This window comes from Parasteatoda tepidariorum, chromosome X1 (assembly GCF_043381705.1).
Source record: "Parasteatoda tepidariorum isolate YZ-2023 chromosome X1, CAS_Ptep_4.0, whole genome shotgun sequence".
In the NCBI taxonomy this organism is placed as follows: domain Eukaryota; kingdom Metazoa; phylum Arthropoda; class Arachnida; order Araneae; family Theridiidae; genus Parasteatoda; species Parasteatoda tepidariorum.
The window spans coordinates 15,924,339-15,951,361 of record NC_092214.1 but is presented as its reverse complement, the minus strand read 5'-3'; the positions used below and the strand labels follow the sequence as shown (position 1 = coordinate 15,951,361).

Below are 27,023 nucleotides of genomic sequence, written 5' to 3'. Positions count from 1 at the left end.
AAAAAAAGATATTTTTGATTTTATTTTTCTCACAAGTTGCATAATTTTTCTATCTGAATTTTTATTTGTATATAATTAACTTTTCTTGACTTTTTTCCCCTTTATATTTCAATATTATCTTTTAAAAGAAAAGTCAGTTTGAAGTGAATTGGTGATTTTTAAAAATTAATAACTTAATGTAACAAATGTTCTAGTATGTTTTAAGAGTAAATATTATTTGAGGATACTGATACATATCTCGCAGATTTGATTAACCCTTTATATCCTGACGACACTCATGCATTTGGTTCCACTTAACATTAAATAAAATAATATTTCCATAATCCAACAGATTTTCTTGATCTTTTTATTAAAATAGTTTTCGTATCTAACTACAAAAGCACACTAAAAGTTTAATCTAATCATGATAATTAAAAATATGTTTCACAAGTTTTCTGAAAATATAATTTGGGATATAAAGTGCTATTACACAATTCCACTCTAATATATAAGTGTTTATCCTATTCAATATTTGATACTTATGACTAAGTAGCATATTATTACTAATTGAAACTGCAATGTTAAAAGTTTTGTTGGAGAGGGAAACGGCGAGTCAGGAATTTTATTGTAAAAGGTCAGGAAAAACCTGCAAAAGTCAGTATATTGTTTTCTTAAAATAGTGTAGGAACCCTGGATGTGTGTTTAAACAGTTTTTGCGGACATGTATCATAGTTATTTTGACTTTAATCATTAAATATCCAAACATTGTTTCACTTGGTCATTCTTAGACACTTGGATAATAAGTTACGCTGGTTAATCTTAACATGTTTTGCTTTTTGTTCTAAGAAAAACATTTGGTTTAAATTTATATCATAAACTGATTTCTTAACATTATGTCCTCAGACTTGATTGCTCACAATCAACCTAGCATATTGCTTACATTGAAAAAAAGGAATCCTCTATATATACACCCAATATATATTCATGTCTGCATGCTTTTTAAACAACTTGCACTGTAATTGTTTATTTATTTATTAATTTATTTTTTTAATTGCTGTATTCATTTTCTAAGAGATGGGAAATACCTATGCTTGCAACTGCCATTTTTCATTTTGTAAAAGAAATTGAAGAGAGATAATAAGCATGCCCTAATTGAAAAACAAAAACAATATTAAGAACTTATCAAAGTTAAATTTTACTTCCATTTCAGTTGAAAATCTTTCTGTAAGAGCTGAAGTTTGTTTAGGGGATTACTGTTAGAACACAATTACAATGCTGATGTAAGTGAATTATAAATTGTTTTTCAAATATTTTAAAATATTCTTTAAACTTAACATTGTAAAGCAGAGGGTTTTGATTTCAAGCTGCTAATTATGTTTAAATATATCTTTGTGAAAAATTAAGTAAATAAATATAAATTAAAACTTACAAATTTCATATAAAGGAATGACCTGGTCAGAATGTATGTCTATAATTATGTCTAAATATTTTAACAATGAAATTATTTATTTAATTGTTAATATAGTTTGAATTTCAACTTTTGTACATTTTACAGACAAGGAGGACCTACAATATTATTACTTGGGTTTCTTGAATTTTTCTTTTATTTTCAATTAACTTCCATCTTTATAATTATTCTTTTCTAATCGTGAATGACTTTCATGAATCAGATTGAAATTTTCACTAATTCTTTAATTTATTTTTAGTGCAAAAAAAAGCCAAAACAAAGTAAAGCAGAAATAAATGAATTTCTCATAAATCGGGAACGTGAAGATTTAGATGTCATGCTTGAAAAGAAAAATTTTTTAGACTGTAGTAATGGTGTTGATAATGTTGAAGTGAATGGTACAGACATTGAAAAACCCAATGGTGAAAGTGTGCAAATGCAAATTTCTAGTTCAGATGAAAATGATATTGCAGACTATTTAAAAAGTGAAGAAGATAGTAAAAGAACTAACATGAACCATTGTGATGATAACTTAAATATAAATGAAAGCATATGCTCCATCGCCAATAGTTTGGAAAACTCTGCAATGGACATCAAAACGGAAACAAATATGTGTGCTATTTCATGTTCAAACCCTTGTTCTACTTCTTGTAGTAACAATCAAGACTCTTATACAGTTGTAAATAATACATCATGTGGAAATGGTTCTAACTGTAATAACTCTACCACTGTTGTAACTACATCTACTTTATCTTCATCAAGAGATAATGTCCAAGATGGTAAGTTAATTTTATTACATACGTGAACTTTCATTTCGTTATATGTATATATTCTTTTGATTCTTTTTGAGAGATACTGAGAACACTAAATTAAGTAGCTCTCTCAATAGCTTTACTTGAAACAATAACCAATTTAATGTTCTTAAACTTAGCAACTTTGCTCTACCTTCCAGACCCTCAATACCAAAGTTGGTTGCTCCGATTGAAAAAGCTTTTAAATTTTAATTTATTGTTCTCAGAACTTCTCAAAAAGATTTTATTAGACATTTTCTTACTAATATTGTTGATTTGAATTCCAGCTCTTCTACTCATAATCTTAGCAAAACTGCTGTTTCTTAATTGAAATTTCTGAAGTCTTACCCAGACGTAGTTTTTATTGAAGCTGAGGTGGTCAGATAGTAGTTTTAGACAAAGTTAAATGTCTTGAGGAATTTCAAACATTAACTGATGAAGGCACATATAAAGTATTCCCTAAAGATCCTATTGTTAATGAGTTGAATAAAATTAGATCTACAATCAAGAATGCTGTAATTATTCCTAATATTCTGAAATATTTTTTTACGCTTACTAATTCGCACTGGGCTAGGTTTTAAATTTTCTCTAAAGTATAGACTCTTAGACCCATAGACTTTAGACCCATTGTTTTGAAAATCATAACAATTTCAGAGATGCCAAGTCTCCCGATTTTGGCGGGAGACTCCCGATTTTTGATCGAACTCCCGCCACTACGATTTTAACCGTTTTTCTCCCGATTTTCCGTCTTNTTCAATTTTATCCTCACTTTCTAATGTGAATTATTTTATTGCAAAATACTTGAATTATTTTGTTAATGGGCTTGGTACATTCAACCTTAATGAAAACATAATGGTCTCTTTCAATTTAAAATCTTCGTTTACTAGCCTGCCGTTAATGGTATCCTTAATTTCTGAAAAAGAGATTACAAGAGTTCAACTTAAGCCAAGTAGAAATTGGCATATTAGTACACCTTACTCGCATTTGCTCAGAGCAGTTCATTCTTACTTTTAATAGTAAATTTCATTGAATGATTGATGTCTTAGCTATGGGTAATCCTGTCAGCCCCTTCTTAAGTGACCTGTATATGCACTATTTTCAAAGGAAATTCTTTGGTTTATTATTCTCTTTTTGCAGGCGAATATGTTGACAGTTGTTTTGACATTGATTATGTTCTTAATATTATGAATTCTTTAGAACCTTGCATTCAATTCATGTTTGAGCAGGAGAATAATAAATGTTTTTTTTGAAGTTTCACTCTTTCCTCATAATTTTCCTGTCTAACTAAAAGCTAGTTGCCTGACAAACACTTGTTTATCATGCTTCTAAAATTTGTTCTAATAGTTTAGTTATCTTCTTAATGAAGAGCTTCTTAATGAAGAGCTCATTAACCTTTAAGCTTTTACAATTAACCATGGATTTCCATCTAATATTATTAATTCCTTTCATAGATAGTTAATAGGGCAATCCAACAAACCCTTTAATTCAAACTTAAGCGATTTGATTATTTTACCCAATTATCTGAAAATCAGTCCCCAAATTGCTAAAATTTTAATTAAATAGAGATTTTTGGCAAAAACATTGTAGTGTTTGGCAACTCCACTAGACAGTGGGCTGCACTCATCTTTCAGGTTCAGCTAAAAAATAGAGATTTTGGCTGGCATGTGAGGTCAGTTGTTATCAATTATTTTTTTTTAATTATTATTTTTATGTCAATTTGTTTTGTTTCTTAATAAAGTGTGATTTGTCAGAACTCATTTTTATCCAAATAATTATCGAACCAAATTAACATCTTACAAACATTTAGTACTCAAACCAAACTTGATTTCTTGGACTCTCTCCAAATTTTGAAAAATTTTAATAATTTAGTTTGATCTTTTTAGTACCCTACCCTTTCCCAATATGTCTATGGAAATCTTTTCTAATTTAAGCTTTTGCCTCCTGGGGATCCTGTCCCAGTTTATCTCTTTACTTTACTAATGTCATTTAGTGTTTAGACACTTGGGAAGATTCTTGTCTAAAGAACCAAAACTATAGTATGTCCATTTTTGTATTTGATTTGTATTTTAGTCGTGTTTTTTCACTTTTGTCTATGTAACACTAAGTATACCTTATCCTTTTAACTATTATAATTACTCTATTATTTTTCTAGTTAGCTTACAACAACCTCTCAGTGATATACCTAGTGATAGTAGTTCTGTGACGAGTAATAAAGAAAATGCTCCGCCAACATCTGTGAATACTGGAAATGGTATATTTTGAATATATTATTTTAAATTGTCACAAATGAATTTTTTTTCTGTTCCTTAATCGCTTTTTTATAATTCAAAATATTAGTTTTGAATTTAATAATCATTAAATGAAGTAATTCAAATCAGTACTCTTGTGTCAATTAGTATTCATAAATTAAATACTACCTAATACTTGCCTAAAATTAAAAGGGGCGAAATTTTTTTTGGACTGAAACAATACAGAGCAAGTTATTCTTCTCTGCTTACTGTAGTATTTGCCAGATTCTAACATTTTCATAGTCTCATTTGTTAATATTTTTATAATAAATTTCTTACAAAGAATAACCATTTTACTGAATTAAAAGTAGAGATAAAAATTAAATTTAGATAGGGATTGGTTATAAATAAATTAAAAAAGTTAATGTTCAAAACTAAAAATTATTTTAACTAAAAGCATGTTTTTGCTTTCTTTTTTAAATCATTGAAACTCAATTTTTCATCGAAAAAGGACAAAACTTGTTAACAGTTTTTCTGAAATTTTCTGCACCTGTTAGTTTTCTGTCTGACAGAACTGTTGATCTCAGATTGGAAGCTCTAATTATGTTATTTATGGTGGTGCAAGATACCACTTTTTTGTCTTATATGAAAAGAGTTTGGAAAGTAATAATTACAGTAGTGATTCTGAAGATAGTTTAAAACAAAAAGTATAACCATTGGTTGGAAGAAGATACGCAGTGCCTGTGCCTTATCAATTCCCTCTCCTCAAACATTCCATTTGTTTTGATTCTGGTTTCGTTTATTTATTATTATTTTATTTTATTTTATTTTATTTATATATTTATTATTTTTTTTGTGGACATTTTCAGAACTGCAACTAAAAAGTTAGCTAAGACACCTGTAATAGAGAAAAAGATGCTATGTTAATTTTTTTTTATTGCAAACAATTGTTGACTATTAGCTACTACAAAAAAATAATATAATTCCAATTTTTTACTAATCACAGTATGAATAAAAATTGTTTTTTTTCTGCTGTACTCATACATGAGCAATTGGGGATGGGAAGTTCACTCCAAGCATAGTTTATAGCAAAAGATCTTAGTAGTTGTTGGAGTTAGTCTAGTAGCTGTTATTGTTTAGTAATCTTAGAAACTGTCAATTTTGACAAAACAGTTTCTAAGATTACTACAGTAGTGCATTAATGTAAAAAGTTTTGAATTTAGCATAATTAGAACGTATAGTTCAATTTGTATTGAATTATTTTCCATTTATGTAAATAGGGTGTTCAGTTCATACGGGCGTACTAAACCTATTGTTTTTTAAGAGGTAGCAAAATTTTAAGAATTGTTTTTAAGAATAAATAATGTATTTAGTGAAAATGATATTTAAAAATTGGCTATTTTAATAATTGCATCTAATATTTAATTTATCGAATATAACATCAAATAGCTTTCAAGTTTAAGTGTATTATTATTCTTGTATTTGCTGTAAGTCAGAAATTTTGCCTGACTGTTAATTTATATAACTGTCATTTAATTTAGAAAACGTGTTAGATCTCTTCTGTACCACAATCAAATTTAAAAAGATAGCTATTTTATTAATCCTAGCTATTTCTTATAACATTTAAAAGCTCGTTTTAAATTACTTTTCTATTTATTAACCCATACACACTTTCTTCACTGTGGTTGAAAATAAGCTTTTCTATTCTGTCATATGAACTCTATATCTCTTACTTCTCCTTACATACAGACCTAAATGAAAAAGAAAAGACTACAGGATTGGCACTTTTACTCGGATACACAAATCTCTGTTTTATTTATTTATACTACTTTTAAGATTTCCTCCAAGTACCTCTTACTAATCCCTCCCTACTAACATGCTTTAACTGTATCATTATTCTATCTTTTTCCATCCACAATATGACAGATAACATTCATGTTAAACTTATTTTATAATAATATAAAAATTTAAAAGAGAAGAAATAAGTCACATTTCTTGCATATTTAATTAATAAATAATAAAATTTGGTGTTGGTAAAGTACATAAATTTCACTAAAAATTGAAAGAACTGATTCAATATACTTTATTAAAGGATGCAAGAAAGAATATGTTGGATGCTAATGAAAAATGATTAACTTTAAGTTAACATTAAGAATGTCAAGAACAAGTTACAGATGCTAAAAAAAAAAATAATGCGTGTTTGGTTGAGCAGCAAATAACAAATATTATTAAAATACTGGTTAAATGTGTGTGATAGTGATTGTAGGAAATGATTAAAAGAATTATAAACACTTGACCAAAAAATTTGTGGGACTCTTGGGTGGAAAATAAATTTTCAAAAAAGATAATTAATGATGAAGTTATGTAATGCTGATTAGTTCTAGTATATTTAAATTTTTTGTTGACATATTATAATTAATAACTTTTAAATAAATTCTAAGTCAAGATTTAATTAATATTTTTCATTGGAAAATGTGACAACAGTTTATAAAATATTGTAACAGTGTTTATGTGTATTTGTAATGCATTGAGTTCATTATTTTTGTTTTTTATACATGTGCAATTATTACAATCAGACAATTGTTTACACAGCACAGCAAATATCATACCTTGCAATTTTTTATTCTTATATATTTCTTCATTATTTTTTAAAAATTTCTGAAAACATCTGTATAACATAATGTCTATGCATCTTTATGGAATTGAGCTTGAGGTTTCTGCATTTTGCATATTTAAAATTATAATATTTATATTTTATAAAGTGTAAGCGTCTAAAAAAATTGCTTGTATTATTTTATATCATTAAAGTATAAACGTTGTAGAACTTTGTTGGGAGGAGGGGAACTATTTTGACAACTATTTTTTGCCTCTGGCAACTATTTTGGAGATTATTTATATCTGCAACAACTAAAGTGACTATTTTTGGAGTCTAACACCAGTGGAAGCCCTGCAATTTGGATATACTAGCATATTTCAAATTACTTTCTGATGATTCAGTGGTTGACTAACAAAATAAAATATAGTGTACTCCGTTTTTTTAGAAACTGATGAACCTAAGAAGATATCAAAATATAAAAAGAAGTGTACATTTTTGTAATAATAAGACATTTGACCGACCCTAACCCAAAACTTAATAAAATTTTGCCTATTTATAAAGTAATAAATTTATATATACCAGAAAGATATTTAACAATTGATGAAAGCCTAATTCGTTGTAAAGGCTGATTCGGCTGGTTACAGTATATTCCACTTAAAAGATCAAGGTTTGAGAGAAAATTATTTTTATTGTGCAAATCCGAAAGTGGCTATCTTGTTTCATTTATTGTATACACAGGGAAAGGCACGGTAATAACTGACAAATATAAAGATATGTGTGTTACTTCCCAAATTGTTGTAATTCCTAGAATCACTTTTAGGGGAAGGCTATTTTCTCTCCATTATTGTACATCGCCACAAATGTAAGTTTTTTAGTAAGTAATAAAATAGACTAGGACTGTAAGGAAGAATAAAAAAGACATATCAAAATATACACAAAAGAATTGAAGGGGATAAAATAGAAAATCTTGAAAAGTTATGATTATGAAAATAAATGAAACAGTTATTTACCGAACTTAACACCAAGAATGGAAACTGCAAACAAACATATAAAGATGGTAAAGTTATATTTAAGCCAAAAGTGAAGGTAAGAAATAATGAGATGATGAGAGATGCTGATTGTCTAAATCAGCATTTACATTACTATCCCATATCAAGAAAAATACAGAAATATATTCTTTCATTTGCTAGACAGCTGCAGTTGGAACACATATGTTTGGTATAAAAGAAATGGAGGTGAAACAAATTAGATTTCAGAAGCAAACTAGTAGATAAACTTAGCTATATAGCTATCCTAGTGATACAAAATAGCATATAGTGCGGGGTAAATAAACTACCTACCTAGTGATACAAATATAAAAAATTTTAAAAAATGGTTAGACTTACTCATTTTTCAGTTTTTTTTCCAGCACCAAGAAGAAAAAAAGGCTCCCTTATGATTTTTTTGCTGTGTTGTGTTAAAAGGGATAGCAAAGGAAAATAATCACTATATGTGTAGTAATTGCAGTGCACTTTGTGCTACTCCTTGCTTTAAAATAAAAATTATACAAAAGAAAATTTTGACAATAAATACTACATTTATTATTTCTGTTGAAAAAGTATGAATATTTTTACTGTTTAAAATATTTATTTGTAGTCTTCTGTTTCAAATACAGTAGAAAGTCGTATGTCTGGAATCGGTGGGATTTCTGGAAGTCCGGATATTAGATTTTTCCGTATAATAGACCCCCAAGGTAAACAAAGCTTAAAACAATCTGAATATACGAAGCAAAAAATAAATAAACATTATTTTTCGGGCAATAATGTTTTAGTATTAGAATGAGATCTAATCGATCGAAAACAAAATATTAGAAAAAAATTATTATTGCTTAAAATATAGAAAACGAAAAAAAATTTGACAGTTATGAAAATATTAATTGCTCTCTCCGCCATTTTGAATTAGAATGATTCAAGCAAGATGGGGAAATTCGCATCATTCACTAAGGTGGGTAGGTGGAGGAGAAAATTCATTTCCTCCTTATTTGTCATTTAAGTTGAGGGCGGAGAAGTGACAAATTGTTATTTTCTCACCCATTATTGGTTATCAGTCAAGCATAAAGGAGTGGCATGCTGATTGGGTTCTCTTTATTTTTTCTTGTGTGACTGAAAGTGACTTCCCCTCCTGCTGTGAAGGGACTCAGTTGTGCTCTTTTGAAAACAAATTTCCCTGCATTCCTAAGGAGGAGCATCAATTCCGGTCACTCAACGATCTTGGGAAGTCTTCTCTGCTCATTTTTGTTTATTTATGGGTTCAATGCATAAATCACTAGAGGCTAGAAAGGGGAAAAACTTGTCCAAAGACCTCTTTTTTTCTTTCTTTTTTTTAAGAGAGGGGGAAATGAACAGATGTTTATTATGATTGTTAAAAAGTGTCCTGGAAATCGACTGTTCCGGAAAAGGGACGTCCCGATATGGGACGTTACTCTGTATTTAGCAGAAAAGTAAATATTTACTGTTTACAATATTTTATATATTTTTAAATATAATTTTATTTTTCGAAACAACTATTATTTGAAAAGAAAGTTAATAAAAGATTATTTGCGCGCAAGATTGCAATATTCGGCTTTTGTCTGCAGCGCGGTTCAAAATTGATGTAAAAATTTTGATTGATTTTGTATTTTATTTTTTGACGAAACAAAGTTCTAAAATGTGTTTGCTTAAAAAAAATTATTTTTATGCCGTTTTTTTTCTTCCTTTTTCCAAAAATGTGTGCATTAAGGGTTTAATAAAAGAGTCTTCAGCTCAATGCAGTGTTGCTTTCACCCACAGTAAACCATCCAAACATAAGTGGTAATACATTAATTGCCATACATCAAACAATTGTCTGAGAAAATATCCAAAACTAAAATCAAGCATAAGTCTTGAGTTTTTCAACAGTTAGTCTTATAAATTTAACTAAATGAAGCTCAAATACTTTTCAATTCATTTGAAATTAAATAACCCCCTTTTAAAGCAATTTGGTCATTGTCTTTGAGCTTTTGTTTTTGAAATTTTGACTGATTCTGGTTTAATCCGCACTCTAATCTAATGAGCAAATTACCTTGATCGGTTCATTTTTATTATAAGTTAGTTCGACTGTATTTAAAACTTCCTTGTTACTTCTGATAAATATATGTTTTGCAGTCACTGATGTTTTTAATTTTTAATATTCATATTAAAGTTGGCAGTCTATTTATTATTGTAATTTAAGGCATAAAAAATATGACTAACATGCCAGAAAATATAGTAATTCTACATTTATAAATTATAAATTGAAAGTCGATCTGAAATGTTTACTTTAAATAGCTTTCGTTTTGCACTAAAACATTTTGTAAAGTTCGGTAATGAGAGAAAATGAAACAACCTGGAATCAGGTGATATTGAAATCTTATACTATAATGGACTTTTCTTAACTGGCGATAGAATAAATCTGTATGTGCATTTTTTACCCCAACTTTTTTAATGGCATTACTGTAATCTTTTTGGTATTTATAATTTTTTCTTTCTTTCGAATGTTCTTTTTTGAATGTTTTTTTTTCCTTTAAGAAATCCCTCCTATGTCAGCCATATCCAACATGGTAGGCTCTACAACTACACCAGCAACCACAGCTTCCGTCCAACCATTACCCAGCAATATGGTTAATAAAACATCATTTCAAATGGAAACTCAATACATGCAACAACAGAGTCAAATTTTTGTGTTTTCAACTGCTCTAGCAAACAAAGCTGCTGAATCATATTTATCCGGACAATTTCCATCTATGATTGCTTTCCATTGTGCCCAACCTGGAACCAAATCTTTCCTTGAAGTAAGATTTCTATATGCACAATCTTTAATTGTATCACAGGCTCCCTATTTTTTATTTTATTTTCGTTGTGGTCAAATCTGCTTCTAATCCAAGAATTTATTTTTTTACTACACTTATTAAATATTCATTATTATATGAAGTGTAACAGAAAGTTACGAAGTTTAAAATGTGTAAAACCAGTAGATCAACAACTGATTAACAGGAAAAAAAATTCTAGCATTTTAAACTTTTACAAAATGTACAAGTATAAAAAAAATCCTCATTATATTATAATTATTTGTTATTCGATAAATTTTTATGTGTCAAGTATAAAAATAAAAATTGAGTCTGGACAAAGGAACAATTTTGCTTCCTTTATCTTTTTAGTATTTAGAGAGTAGCATATGATTATAATGGGAGCATGTGACTAATAATGGGAGTTAACAAAATAGCACTAATAAAAAAAAGAATTTCATATAAAATAGCTTACAAAAATAATTACACAAATGAGGGAGGAATGTAGACATTTTAATGTCCATAGTTGAGTATTTAATGTGTGAAACATTCAAGGTATAATGACAAAAAATTGATTTCATAATATCTTAGATGTTTTAATGACCTGTCCTAACATGGTCAACCTAAGTTTGGTTCTCGACTTGTTGGGACATCTGATCGATATTATCTAATTAGTTAGTTTTGACTACCATTAATGTTTTCTCCAAATTATTAAAACTCTCTCCGTTCTGCAAAATTTTTTAAGCCCCTTAATTTAAATAGCTGTTTTGTAATTGATCGATAAATATATCTTTACTTAGTATTTTAATTTTACTTTTTTTATATGAGTTTTTCAATTTCATAGTATGTTTCATCAGTATTTTTTTTATAGATATTTTATCTTCAGTAGCAATATTTTCTAGATATTTTATTAAGTTTAAATATAGTTATTAACAAAATTGAATGAATTAGAAGGGAAAAAAAATTTAAAATTATATAAAAGATAAATTATAAGTTCTTCTCTATAGTTATTGGTAAACAGCAACTAATAATAGCAAATTATTTGAATGGCAAGTTTTATTCAGGTTTTAAGAATTGTGTGAAGAGTATTGCAGTAATTATTTATATTGTTTTGCTTTTTGTTTAAACTGTAAGTCTGNATAAATTTCAACAAAATATAGCTAGAGAGTAGCATTTGATTATAATGGGAGCATGTGACTAATAATGGGAGTTAACAAAATAGTACTAATAAAAAAAAGAAATTCATATAAAATAGCTTACGAAAATAATTACACAAATGAGGGAGGAATATAGACATTTTAATGTCCATAGTTGAATAGTAAGCCCCTTAATTTTGAGTGCTTTGTAATTGATTGATAAATATATCTTTACTTAGTATTTTAATTTTACTTTTTTTATACGAGTTTTTCAATTTCATAGTATGTTTCATCAGTATTTTTTTTTATAGATATTTTATCTTCAGTAGCAATATTTTCTAGATATTTTATTAAGCTTAAATATAGTTATTAACAAAATTGAATGAATTAGAAGGGAAAAAAAAATTTAAAATTATATAAAAGATAAATTATAAGTTCTTCTCTATAGTTATTGGTAAACAGCAACTAATAATAGCGAATTTTTTGAATGGCACGTTTTATTCAGGTTTTAAGAATTGTGTGAAGAGTATTGCAGTAATTATTTATATTGGTTTGCTTTTTGTTTAAACTGTAAGTCTGCAAAATATTGTCTCTACATCACAAAATATTGTCTGTGTCTCTTCATTGCACTTTTAAATCCTTACCCTTTCAATCCTCAAATATTTAGATTTATACTCATTTACTAAATTGAGACTTGATTATGACAGCATCCCAATACAATAATTGCATCATATTGAAATCATAAATCTTTAACTTTCATTTTACATAGAAATTCTTCTTGTTAAATTTTAGCTAAATTCCAAAGAACTAACCTTCAAAAAGTATGAGTGACAGTTCTTAGATTTAAAACATAAGCTGTAATTAAATCTAATTTCTTTCTATGGGATTGCATAACTAATCATTTTTTAAAGTATTTTTCTTGTATTTCTTTTCAAACAAAGTATCACAAATATTTCTATTACTAGTTTTAAATTATTTTTTATGATTCTAAAAGGCAAATAAGTGTAGTTTTAGCTCCATTGTGTTTGTTAATTGTTATTTGTCATATTTTTTAAATTTTGATTTGAAATATACTTATGGATTAATAATTTTTTTGTTCATTTCAGAAATATCCTCTAAAAGTTCAGCAATTCAATCGTCAAAATCCTGCTGCTTGGCTAAATACACTTGCACAAATGAAACAATCGGGTCGCCAAATAAAAAATCCAAATAATCAGTTTCCTGGTCCACACACCATAAACAATCGTTTTCCCGGTCCATCCAGTGGCTCAATGTTAAATCCCTGTTCAGGCTCTTGTAATATGCATATGCCTGGTATGTGTTCTGTGCCTAGAGGTTCATCACCTTGGTCGTCAAACTGCAGTAACACTAATATGATTCCTTCCTTGCCAAATGAAATATGTGGTCAACCGTGGCCAAATCAACAATTCAATCCTGGCACATCTCCCTCTTCTGTGAACCATAGGTTTCCTGGGCCTTCTGCTCAAGGAATGAATGTGCGATCTGTTGGCCCTTCAGGAAGTCCATTGCTTGGATGCATGAGTAATATGAATTCCAATGTAACTCCTTTTCAAAACTCTGGTCTTAATTCAATGCCATTGAATCAAGGTTCAATTGGGCCAACTACACTCACAGGTAGGTTGTTTTGCTGGGAATATTTCTTTTTCTTCTGAATTAGATAGACCCTAAAAATTTTGTGTTTATTGTTATAACTTAAACTGCAAAGCTAGTGCTTTATTCTAAATTTATTAATCATAATTTTGTGCAAATATCCAGCATACTCTAAAAATTGTTAGGGTGGCAGATGGCAGCAATTTTGTAATTAGTGCAGACAAATTTTTTTTCCCAATGTGGTTGATAGTATTTGCAGTTTTGTGTGAGGGAATAAAATTATGACAAATATGTTAGTTATCCACGTAGCGTTTTTAGAAAGTGCTTAAAGATGCTTATCTTTGATTTTTGTTTTTTAAAAACCCTTAAAGGTGCTTTGTTTCATTGGGTGTTTTTAAAAAGTGCTTAATTTTCCCCTTTTTCAAAATGAGATTTTCACAATTAATTCAACCCCAATCTATTTCAGCATATTGTCAGTTCGTAGCGTATGAAAATGCCATTCGTTTTACATGATTAAAAATTTCATGATTTTTGACAATTGTCAAAAACAATGCCAAAAGGTTTTTTTTAAAGTGCTTAAAAATATTTTTTGAGTGCTTGAAAAATGCTTAAAAGATGCTTATTTTTTGTTGAATAATTTGGCTATGCACCCTGTTATCCATTTGCAGCCTAGAATAGAGATAGAGTAAACATTCCTTCTTCCTAGGAAGACTTGAAATCAAATCACTAATATCACAGGATACTTGAAGTTTTCTTTCCATTTAAGCATAAGGAAGAACATGATGCAATTCTCATTTCATAATAACATACGTGCTAAGTCTCCTGTTTTTTAACGGAGACTCCTGTGTTTTACAGCTATTAAACGTTTATCCTTATGCTCTCAAATTTCACTGTATTTTTTAAAAAAAATTTTTTTCGCTATAAATATCTGCTAATAGCAAAAATACTTCGTTTAATCCTCAATAAATTATTCTATAGCCGGTTCAGCATTTCTTGCTGCCGACAAATTCAGACAGGATGTAGTGAGACTCCTGTTGTAAATTGTTTTTTATTGGACAACAACTGCTTCATTTACTTACAAGAACCACACTAACTTCGTTTGCATTGTATTCTTACCAATCGTTGAAGCTAAAGTGTATTGCTGCTTTCAGAATCATGTCATGAAGTTAAAAGGAGAAAAAAAATTTCTTCAAACGTGTAAACCCGAATATTTTATTGTATAATTCCTCTGCTTAAAGAAATCTCAACAATGGTTAAACCTAGTGTTTTGCAAACTATGTTGTGATTTTAACTTCACACAAATACATACAGCAGCATTTAGCAATGGAGATACATCTGAATTTGTTTGCTGCTTCTGAAAAATAAAAATAAAATAACTTTTTGGCAATTATAAAGAGGATGCTGTAATTTGAGCTGAATGCCTTTTTACCTGTTTTATCATAGAACAAAATTTTCCTATGAACTGTGCTAATCATGTTGAAGGTATTTTAAGGAAAACGTTCCTGAGAAATTAAATCGCCAAAATGTATAACAGTGCACAAAGGAAATAAAGTACTATTGTATCTGAGTGTGCTGCTACTAGCCAAAAGCTTGTAGATTCCTTAAAAGTACATTTTGCTTTGCTACAGCTGATACAAAGGGTACTAACAGTAAAATATATTGAGTGGTTGTTGCTATCTTTGACATAAATTTCAACAAAATATAGCCAACATTATTAGCAGTGCCTACTTTTATTAGAGATTGCATTGTCCAAAGTATTGGCAATATGGTAATTTATAAGTTAGAAGAATGAGGAATTCCCCGTATAAACTTTGAGGCAGATAATGTTGGAGTTGTGTTATGCAAAATAAATATAGAATAGCTGCTGTGCTAAAGCAAAAAATGAGCAACTTATTGTAATTGGATGCTTTTGCCATTTGTTAAATTTATTTGTGGATAAAGAGCTGCTTGCTTGCCACTAAACATAGACAAATTATTTGTAGATATTTATTACTATATTGACAAAATCTCTAAAAAGGAAAGAAAAAATGGGAATGATTGTAAACTATTATAATTGTGAAATTCAGAAAATATTAAAACATGTTGCAACTAGTTGACTGTTCACAATTATCTTGTATATCATTATGGATACCTTTTATTAAATTTTTTAAATCTGAAATTGGAAAAGAAAATTCCAAGTCAAATAACTTACATTTATATACAATTCCAAAAGGAAAAGAAAATGATGTAACAGATGCAGGTAAGACTGTCAAAATAAGGTCAAGGATCCTAAAAAGCGACACATTAGTTGTGCGAATGATTTTGTCAATAAGGTAAAAAAACAAAGTAAAGTATCTACTAATGATAACAAAAATTCTTATCAAGGCCAGAAAGACTTTATTTACTTTCATCAACAAGATATCTACAAGATTTATTGTTTATTCATTTTGCATATCAATTCAATTTTAATAAAATAATACAACTCTTCAGTCACAAGTTCTCCATGTCCACTTATTAAGAACAATGTTTATGGAATTCTTTTAGGAAATTTTGAGTAAATTTGTTAAAGCCATAGTCATCAAATTAAGTTGTGATATTTTAATAGTGGCTTGTCACTGTTCAGAAAACCTGTGGGAAAATGATGATTTACTTATAGGAGAGAGAGCAAAAAATTTTAATGAATTAACAGGGGAAGAAACACATTTTTGTTTTTCATGGTAAGACAGTTTATGTATAGAGATTACATGTTACACAAGCTCCTTTTAAGGAACAAAGTTTTAATACATGCTGACGTATGAAATTTTAATAATATTAAAAATTCTGCCCTTTCTTCAGTAGTTTACTTTCTAGTTTACTTTCTTGATAAATTTCCTGTTTTATTGAAAAGTAGAAACGTAGATGAAGAAATGGACATCTGAATTTACAACACTTGAAGTAACGGAAATCTCAGAAAATATATGAATAGTAGAGAGAATGAATTCGTTGTAGGTGTCAGTTGTGGCAACTAGAAAAAGAATTGTATAATAATAGTTACAAAATATTGCCAATGTCATGTTATGGATCATATGCATTCTGCGTAGCAATGCAGAGTGAGAAATTTTTCTTAAAGTAAAAAACAATTATCAGTGAATATATTACTCATGATTTCTAATGAAAAGCTTGCTTTTTATGAAAAGTAATTTCCCCAGTAACTTTATTGAATAGAACATAGATCAAAATTTCTAATGCAAAGCCAAATCAGCTAGCTACTTACGTTTAAAACATGAGCATGTAAACATTCTGAAAGTAAAACTAATAACTTAGAATTATGAAAATAATTTTGATGTTGAGGGTAATATAATAAGGGTTTATTAGTATAAGTAATTATGATTAATGGTTTAAAATACACATATTTTTCACTGTTTTATAGGTAAGTACTTACATTATTTTGAATGTCTAATTTTAGTAAAATTCTTTTGCACGATATGTCAAAACTGTACACATAGCCCAAAAAATGTTACTAATAAAATCTATGTTATTGTATTTCTCCCATGTTGTAAAAAAATAAAAATACTTAGATTTTATTTTATCTTGATTTACAACGAGACAGCAGTCAAAAGTTTTGGCAAAATTAAATTTCTTAATTACAAATTAAAAGTAATCCAGTCAATTAATTGATTTTGTCTTTCTTAAGTGTATAAGTAAGCAGTTTTTTAAGAGTAGATAAACCCCTATTAGGAATTTCTCTTGTTTTCCCATGTCATAATTAATCCATGAAATTTCAGCTTTTTTAAGAATCACATGTATATAAACCCTTGTAAAAACCTGTAGGCCTGTAGTGGAAGACTTAACTAAACTCAGAGGCGCGACTAAGTAAGTCAGTGGAAGACTACCTGGTAAATTAGATACATTGCTTTTTTTATTTTTGTTGACCCAAATTACTTGCTGTTGAGAAAGGACTAGATCAGATCTTGGAGAAGTATAATTTAATGGAATGCTCTGCTTTGTAATGGGACTCATAGTTGAAAGATATTGAGGTGTTTGATACTTACTAAAGAAACAAACTTTCTTCTCATGCTGTTTAATTCAGGGGGCTTGAGTAAATCCTTTTTTTAATAAATAAAAAAAAGCCCAGCCTACTTAGGTTTTAAGTCCATGTTATAGCTACATTGTTCATTTTTTAATGAGATTAGAGAAAAATACACACATCTAATGTAAAAGTGTAATGTTTAAAAACTACAGAGTTCTCCCTGGGAATAAAAAAAGAGCAGGGCACTCCCTCGCAGAAAAGGGTACATAGAATTTTGAAAGGACGTAACTTAACACTGAAAGAAAATTATCAAATTGTGTAATATTATGTAATCACTGAATTTGATCCTCAGTAGTTTTTAAATTACCCTCTTATACTATTTTGTGTATATATTTCAAAAGGAAATGATCAAAACAAGAGAAAAATTTGTAGTTAATAAAAAATAATAAGAGGCCTATTGAAAAACTATCTCTGGGCATAATTTTTTTTTTTTAAAAAAAAGAAGTAAACTAAAGCAAATAATTGATAAAAAAACTTAATAGCTTTTATCTAGAATTTAAACTGAAAAAAAATGAGCATTTAAAAGTGCATATTTTTTTTAAAAAAAAAAATGCATTTAAAAAAATTTATTTTAAAATCACTTATCCATTAATATACTCCCACCCCTGAAAAAAAAAGAAACTTGTTTAAAAAAAAAATTTTTTTTGTTGAAATTTCCAATGCCTACATGTATCAACATTTCGTGAATTCAGGCATTTACTGGGCAGATTTGTTGGCCACTCTTTCAGGGGCACCAAATTGGGTGGGCCAACATTGCTCCCACAGTAAGGACAGATAGTACAGAAAACTGAACAAAATCTACACCTTGCCCGAGATTCGAACCGTTCTGATGCAAGGCTAGTTCCATAACCTGTTCCCTACGCAGTCCGGTCAGCACTAATTAAAATTTAAACAGTTGAGAATTATCCTAACAAAATAAATATTTCTAATAGTAATCAGAATTAAGCCTATAAAGACAGATAATTTTACGTGTGTAATTATTTAAGCAGTGAGTTATTTAATTTTTAAAGTGGAAAAGGGGTTAAAAAGCAGGTTTTTAAGGAGTTGCAGCTTATTCTTACAAAGAGGGCGCATTTATAGAAATCGAAGGGCACATAGCACGAGCCGCCCTTCTGAGAACGCTTAGGGAGAACACTGGTAACTATTTATCACTTAATTTGTTGTAATGCAACTATTTTTTAGAGGAAGATTAGATTTTAATTTTTAATCATAGCCATCAAAAAATAAAAATTATTCAATTAAACGATCCTAAAAATTTTTCTTGTATTAACACAGATTTAGTTTGATAATCAGATATTTACTGCAATATACAAATGATGGACATATGTGTTTTTTTAAATATTGTTTGAGCTTCAATAAATAAACAAATTTTACGTGCCAAAGTATTTTAAGTTAAGCTGTCATTTATACATATTTTTAGGGGTTAAAGTTCCTGATGAAAATTTAACACCTCAACAACGGCAGCACAGAGAAGAACAGCTTGCCATGATTCGAAAAATGCAACAACTTCTATTTCCAGAACAGCAGCAGATGGATCAATGTCAAAGTGGAATACCTCATAATATTGGATCTATGATGAGTGGTATGCAACATAATTCTCAAGCAAGATTTGGACCCGGTGATATGTGCGTCCACTCTGGTATGGATATGTGCTTTAGCCCTCATCAGCAGTGCATAGGAGAACATGAGCATCATCATCCTGATATGTATATGGGATCCCCTATGATGGGGCCAGGCTTTCCGCAGCAAAATTTTCCTGGTGGCTCTGCATCTGCTCAGTTAGAGTGGCAAAAATTGCAACATCAGTTTTACGAAGAAAGGCGGAAAAAACAAGGATGTAATAATGCACCTTTAACAAATTCACCTGTTGGTTCACAACCTCAACAAAGTGCAATGCAACCAGTGCAACCAACTCAATCCCAACAGTCTATGTCACAGCCTCCAACTCCACAGCAACAAAACTTAAATAGTCCTAGTCCAAGTTTGGGGCTTAGTCCTGGCACTAGAATGCAAGGCCCACCCCCTCCTTATCATCAAACAAATCGAAGAACTATGCCAAGTCCCCATCCTGCTTCTCCCACTCCTAGTTCATTATCATTACCATCACCCCGCATGGCATCAGGTTTACCTTCTCCAGCTGATTCATCTAGACAATTTCCTCTTCCAACTCCCCCAGGACCAAGATTACCTCACCCTAGTCCTGGGTCAACTACTCCAGTAGGAAGCAATAGCTTACATACTACCCCTCTGAACTCACCTAAACCGATAAGCTCATCTGGTCCTGGTTCTAATAATGCAACTCTCACTAGAACTCCAACCACACCTTCTAATACTGTTCCAACTCCAGCTAGTACACCAACTAGTTCATGTGCTCCTGCACTGCCAAGTTCAGAACCAAGTACTCCTGTTGGATCATGTGGTTCCAATCTCAAACAAAGTCAATCTTGTAATAGTGATATTCAGGATTCTAATTCAGTTGGATCAACTACCAATATGAATTCTGATTTTACATCAAACACTTGTCCTATTTCAACTAATTCAGGTAAATTTGCATTCCATTCCATATTTTATTAAATTCTTCCTTGAAAAGTGCATGTGAAATGAATAATGAAAATCTCCGAAGACACTCAAATTATTGAAATATTTAAACTTAAATAAATAAATAAAAAAAAATTTTTAATTTGTATTTTTATTTTAAAATCATCTTTATAGAAAATTAAAACAAAAAGCAAAATTTACTTTAGCCTGCATAAAACACACTTGGAAAAAAAACCTTGAACAATTTTATAAAAGATAGTTTTAGTTAGTCTAACATTGATTGATAAGTATTTGAAACAGTAAAGTTTCTTTTCATACTACTAATCTTTATATTTTAGTTTAACAATGAATAACAAATTATATTTTCTGTCCAGATGAGTACTTTTCAGTTTATGGGTGAATGTTGTTACTCATACTTTCTGTTGAATATGTCTAATATTATTATAGTTAAAATCCTGGAATCTAGAAGTGTCTTTCTAACATTTTTAGCATATAGAATGACAAATGATTTTGTGACAAAATAATTTGATATTTGCACAAATATTTAGTCAGAATTTTATATTTAAAACATGGCAAATGAAGTTATTTTTTAGTGATTCCATTTTCCTTTATAAAATTTATGATTTGCAGCCTTTTGAAATGCATAAAACTAAGAAATATCTTATGAATAGTTAAGTTAGGTATGAATTTAATTCTTACCTTATTAAACTTTCTTGGAATAAAATGTCATTCTGTTCATAAACACATGATAAGCACCGTTTACCCCAGAAGTTTCCTATTTTGCTTCCGTTTTCAAGTGGTTTATTATTTACCCTAGGTTTGCCATCCATATAAATAATGACTCATGAATATTACTGAACACTTTAGTGGTAACATTTCAAAAGTACATGTGTCAAAACTGAGTTTAAGAAATTATGCAAAATTTCGAGTTTTTTTTTATTTTTTTAAAGGGTAGATAACATTTATAATTAATGAATAACTAATGGTAAAATTATTTATTTGCAGTCAATGTTAGTTACTGAATGTCATAAAGATTAAATTGGAAAACTCAGTCATTTGGAATTTTTGTTGATCTGCACATCAGATTCCTAAGCATGTAAATGGAATGTTTCTGTGTTTAAAATGTTGTGATAAAATGATTCCATCATATGCATTTAATATAATTGATATTGAGTTGTATTTTTCTCTTAAATATTTACACTATATGAACTCTTTGCAGGTGAACTGTTTTGTCATAATACACAGTCTTGTAGTCAGCCCTCCCAGAAACATGATAATTGCTCTGGTAATCTTTGTCAGAAAGAGCCCAGCTTAATGCCTGTTCCTTCACCTCAACAAATTCAATACCTAAATGCTTTTGATGGGCAAGAACTAACAATTCAGAAACAGCCTAATACAAGCATAAGAGAATTGGACATAATGTCTCCTGCTAGGTTTGTTGAATTTTTCATTTTTATAGTGAATTTATTGTAAACATTGACTAAACTTTTTTTAAGAAAAGCATTTGTATTTGAGCTACTAAAAATTATTTTCTACGACTGTAATTTTCAGCTGATTACCTGTTTAAAAAAAAGTGATCAATCCAATTATAGGCTGTTGCAGACAGAGCTGTGACATTTTCCACTAGTTACAGAAATTCATCAGGTCTATTTTTTCGAATTGATGGTACTGTGCAGGGTTGCAAAAACACGTTTTTTTTTCTTGATTTTATTGGACTTTTCTGAGTTTTTCATGTTTTATTGGGGGTTTTTTTTCAATAGAGAGGGCCAAGTATAAGTACCTTATTTTAATATTAATAAAGTTTAATTTTATGAATTGACTTAACATATAGGTAATAAAAGTAATTAATAATTAATACAGATAAATTGGTGCAAAAGTCTGAAAAAAGTTTCTTCTGACATCACAATACAATATGTTATATGTACTCACATACATTACGCATTTGAATTTTATTTTAACACAGGATTACTTTTTATTTATTTTTTAATCTTAAAAAATATTTGAGAAAATTTTTTTTCTTGCATGGAAAGCGAATCAAAGGCACTGACTAATCAATGGCCATGCAGTCAAATCTAGCCAGCAAGGGTGACTCTCCAGTCTCCAAACACAGTTACTTTTTTCACCATAGGTTCATTTTTTTAGGCTAGACTGCATATATATTTCAATAGAATAGCTCTTTAATATAACAGAGGATAAAAAGAAATCAATTTTAGAAAAACCCACTTTAGGGTGAGTTTTACTGGGTTTTTCAGAGTGGGTTTCTCCCAGTTAAACCCGCTTGGGTTTTACTGCGTGGGTGAGTTTTTTGCAACCCTACTGTTGTGATTTAATTTATGTTTAGTTGGATTGAAATGTAGTAGTATGGCAACAAATTAAATAGCAAGCAAATTAAAACTCCTCAAAAATCGGTAGCACCATGATAGGCTACTTGTGTAATTGGTTATTCCTTTTTCTTCAGCTAAAAGACTAGCTTCAAGTCTGATCCTTACAGTTGAAATCGGTATTCCCTTCTCTCTTTCAAAGAGGATCCAGCAATTTATTTCAGATTCCAAATTTGGCAGCGCAGTTAGGCCTTTTCTCAGAACGTCTTCGCTTATGTGCATGTAAAAACTTATCTTAAGATTTTCTCCCAAGACTAATATTAGATTCATCTATGTTAAAATATCTTCCAGCCGCCCGGTTTTCTTCCACTTTTTTGATGACTTTAAGTTTAAATATTGAAGTGTAATAACCCTTTTTTTACGGACACTTTGATCAATGCACAGAAATTTCGGTTCAACAAACTGCAGCAGAAACGAAATTGAAAAGCAAACTTTGAATGAATTGGGAAAATTCCTAAATTCCATACTTTTTATTGCTTAACTATAAGACCACAAGTGTGATAATTTGCACCTCTGTGCAAAAGAAAAAGAATTACCAATATAGACGATAAGGAGCAGGATAAAAGCCTATCTATTAACAGAAAAAAAAAAGTGAATAATATGCCAGTGTAGGTTGTAAGTGATAGTTTTTCATTCAGAATAAAATTTCTGCAAAACTTTAAAAATTATGTTCATGAAAAACCTAATGTCTTGTTATCTATTTTATTCTATTATATTGTATTTGTTATCTATTCTATTGTATTTGTATTGATTTTGTGTTGGTATTTTTGTGAAACTAGAGCAGTGTTGATGCTAAGCTTCTTGGGGCTTTCTTTGAACCTCAAAAATTTTAAAAATATCCCAAACCTTATTTTCTATCAATTTTTGTAACGGAACTAATATAATCGTGTTTCATACTATGTTTATATAATCTTGATGTGATTAAGTCATAGCTATTATTGTAGTATCTAATTTAGTCTAATATGATTTATTATCTATGTATGTATATATATTTTTTCATTATAGTATTCCTCCTTCTATGGTGATGAGTACTGGCTCCCATTCCCAATTCCAAAGTCCAGATGCTGCCTCTTTTCCTAACACTCCTGGAAGTTGTCCTTCAGTTTTAGAAAATAGTCAGGACAGTATGACAGCTCGGTTTCCTGTCTCTGCACCTGCAAGCATAGAAAGTAATATCACTCGTTTTACTGCTCCAAGTCCTCAGATGCCTGGTTTTGATTCTGGATCTAGGCACATTCTGCCATCATTGCAGACTAGTGATGGTTCACCTGCAAGATTTCCTGGTTTGCCTAATGTTGATATGATAAGAATGCCTGGAGCAGGTCCCATTAATCATAATTCCTTGGATGAGGCTGTTTCTAGGTTTACTGGCCCAACTTCACAGGGACATATGTTTGGAACTGGGCCAACTAGTAATATAAATAACATACCTCGCTTTCCCGGTAGTGCTTCTGAAGCCATGCAAAGATTTCGTGGTCCTAGTACACAAGGAAATATAGACATTTCTCATTCACGTTTCATGGGATTAAGTCCTCATATACCTTGTTTGGATAGTATGCCTCAGCCTTCCCAGTTTACTAACATGGGTTCAGATAGTGTACCTCCAATTCCATCTCAGCCGTTCCCTAACTCTGGACAACCTTTATCATCCCGCAGCAGTCCTTGTATGGGTAATAGTTTTCTCATGGATGGCAATATGTCTCATTCTCACTTGCAAAATTTGCAAAAAATGACTCCTCCTTTTGATAGTCTTTCTGGAAACAAAATTCCTCCTGATGTTTTATCTCCTATGGGACAGTGCTCTAATTCTTCTGTGAATGGCTCTAATAATATGAGCATGCCCCCATATGGTGGGTCCAGTCCAATAACTCCATCTTCTCAAGTAGGCTCTTCTCAAAGACTTTCACATTTTGACCCCATTGCATCTATGGCAGCTATGAGTGAATCAACTGCCCCTTTAGTAACTGCTGGAGGAAATGCTCAAGCACATCAAAATATTGTTGCATCAAACATTAATATGCCTGGCATGCAGGGTTCTGTAAATAGTACGGCTAATAGCCAACCAAACCTAACAAACTTTACAAATATGTCAACAATGCAAGGTGCTATACCAAGTACAATTGCATGCTCAATGCCAAACCAATATAGTGTACATAATCAAATGGCATCAAATATGCCATGTGGACCACAAAATACTTATGCCAATTCTACAATGACAATGCAACAGTTAGCTGCACCTAACACAACAACAGCCTATAATGTTAACACTCAAGGTCCTAATATGACTCCTCATACTATGCATCATAGCTGTCAAGGCAATGGTGCAAATACTATAAGTTGCTCTGTGACTACTAACCACCCCATAATGCACACAGCAGCTACTACTCGAACTTCAAACTCTAATATGTCAATTCCTGGACCAAGGCATGGAGCACCAAGTTTTTCTTCACAAATTATGACTCAAAGACCTGTTACTCCTACTGGTGCTGGTAGTCCTACAATGATAAGAGGTGCTCCATTCAATAGTGCAAATATTCAAGTGAAAGCTAATGCTCCTAATACAATACAATACTTACCAGCTCGCCAACAAAATGCCTCCTCTATGCCTAACCGAGCACCAACATTAGAATTTCTGCAGCGATATGCAACTCCATTAACTAATCTTGATAATAAAGTTCCAACGCACAATCTTCAATACTTTCCTAGTAATGGAAGCTCTAATCAACCTATGATGCATGGTGGTGTAGGTATGAATTCAGGAAATGTTGTGACTGGTATGACAAACAATCAAAGGCCTGTAAACATGATGATGGGACCTTTAATGAGAGGACCTAGTCCTAATCCTTCTCATCCATCTGGTCAGATTTTTCCTGTCGGTGGTGTTCTTCCAGGTGCTGATTCACCTATGTTTGGTCGTCCTCCTTGCCCGTCCGTAAACAATTCAATGATGCCAATGAATGCTATGAGTGGTGGTCAAGGGCCTGCTATGTTTCCCAATAAACAAATACCATTGCCCATGGGAGGTATGGCCCCTGATGCAACACAACCATTACCTCCTTCCATGGGTCAATCATTCAATTATAAACAATCACCATTTTATGGTCCAACAACAGCTGATCCAAATTATGCTGTTCAGTTTCATAACTTCCAACAACAATTGTATGCTACAAATACAAGAGGCAGTCAAATGAATTCACAAAATAGCATTAGTGGACAAGGTTTTTTTGGGCCTAAATAAATAATTCACTGTTGGTGCCGTTTCCTCTCATATGATCAGAGTTGTTTGTGTAATGGACAGCCTCTATTTTATGTTCCTACCATTCGGACTAATATCTCTCTTTGTTATGAACATAATAGTCACTCATCTGTAAGCATGTAAATAGTATCACAAATACATTATATAGGAGAAGCGTTGTACAGTTTGTTTATTGTTTGTGTATAAATATCTACTTTGCCAAGTATGTGTATATGCTCACAAGTTCTATTGTTACTTTTCAAATTTGTTTCTATTGACTTAGTGTGCAGTATTAATATGCTCAATGTACTTGATTAGAGTTAATTACTCTACAGGTCAAAAGTTAACATAGTGCACACAAAGTTTCAATAGAAACAATGGAAGTTGCAATTAATTGCAGCTGCTCTCTACACTTCTCAGTTGCATATTATTCTGGAATCCAAAGTTATTGGTGCCATCAATAATAAGTTTCTGGTTGAGAGGACTAACTGTATTGTTTTATTTCAGACAATCCAAGACCAAGATACTTACTTCATTTTGTGCCATTGTGACTCTGAGTCGCACTTTAAACATTTTTATTATGTAAATATACCTTTGTTAATTTTGTTCTGTGATGACATTGTGTTTTGTACATTATTTCCTTGTTACATTTTTACTTGGGCGTTGGACTGTTGTTAGACCAGTCAGTAGTCCTTAATAATATTTTTATTTTTTTACTACCTCATGGCAAGACAGCTTCACATCTAGTGATATTTTTAGTTCAACCCTATTTATTTATATAATATTGGTTGCTACTTAAAAAGTTCATTTAATTTATTTAAATATAAATATGAATTCAACTTTAAATTATTAATCTAGTTTACTTAACAATAGGCGACTTAATTTTATTCTTTCCATGCTCTCAGTTTTAATCTTAAATACCAAAGATTATTGTTGGTGTTGCATTATTTTATATGTAGTATATATTTTATATGTAGTTTTAAAAGCATTTATTCATATTTAAGAATTGTTTCTCAATCATTCACATCCTACTTTTGTATACTGTATAACGAGGTCATCACTAATAAATTTATTATAGTTTAAAACTTAAGTTATAAATTGAATTTCTAAAATAGAAAGTTACTCTAAATCTTATTTTGTAAAAACATGACAGTCTTGTAATGCATACTACAATGCAAGTTCATGTAAAAGTTTTAATTTTATAAATTATTGT

The 27,023-nt window shown here is 30.2% G+C and overlaps 1 protein-coding gene across 10 annotated transcripts in view; it reads left to right on the top strand.

Annotated features, from left to right (window-relative positions):
- LOC107436381 (BCL9 domain-containing protein legless) overlaps positions 1-26,144 on the top strand; it is a 131,972-nt gene extending 105,828 nt beyond the window's left edge. For 9 of the 10 annotated variants that reach the window (XM_043038870.2, XM_071187697.1, XM_071187698.1 and 6 more), the window contains 7 exons: positions 1,686-2,205; positions 4,370-4,468; positions 10,605-10,867; positions 13,104-13,632; positions 19,077-20,198; positions 21,414-21,627; positions 23,581-26,144. In XM_043038870.2, the coding sequence (XP_042894804.1) occupies positions 1,686-2,205; positions 4,370-4,468; positions 10,605-10,867; positions 13,104-13,632; positions 19,077-20,198; positions 21,414-21,627; positions 23,581-25,813 (4,980 nt within the window). In that variant the 3' untranslated portion in view covers positions 25,814-26,144. Of the gene's footprint in view, positions 1-1,189; positions 1,260-1,685; positions 2,206-4,369; positions 4,469-10,604; positions 10,868-13,103; positions 13,633-19,076; positions 20,199-21,413; positions 21,628-23,580 lie in introns of those variants that run through there. The other variant, XM_043038872.2, reaches the window with a different exon arrangement.
- The last annotated feature ends 879 nt before the right edge of the window (positions 26,145-27,023 follow it).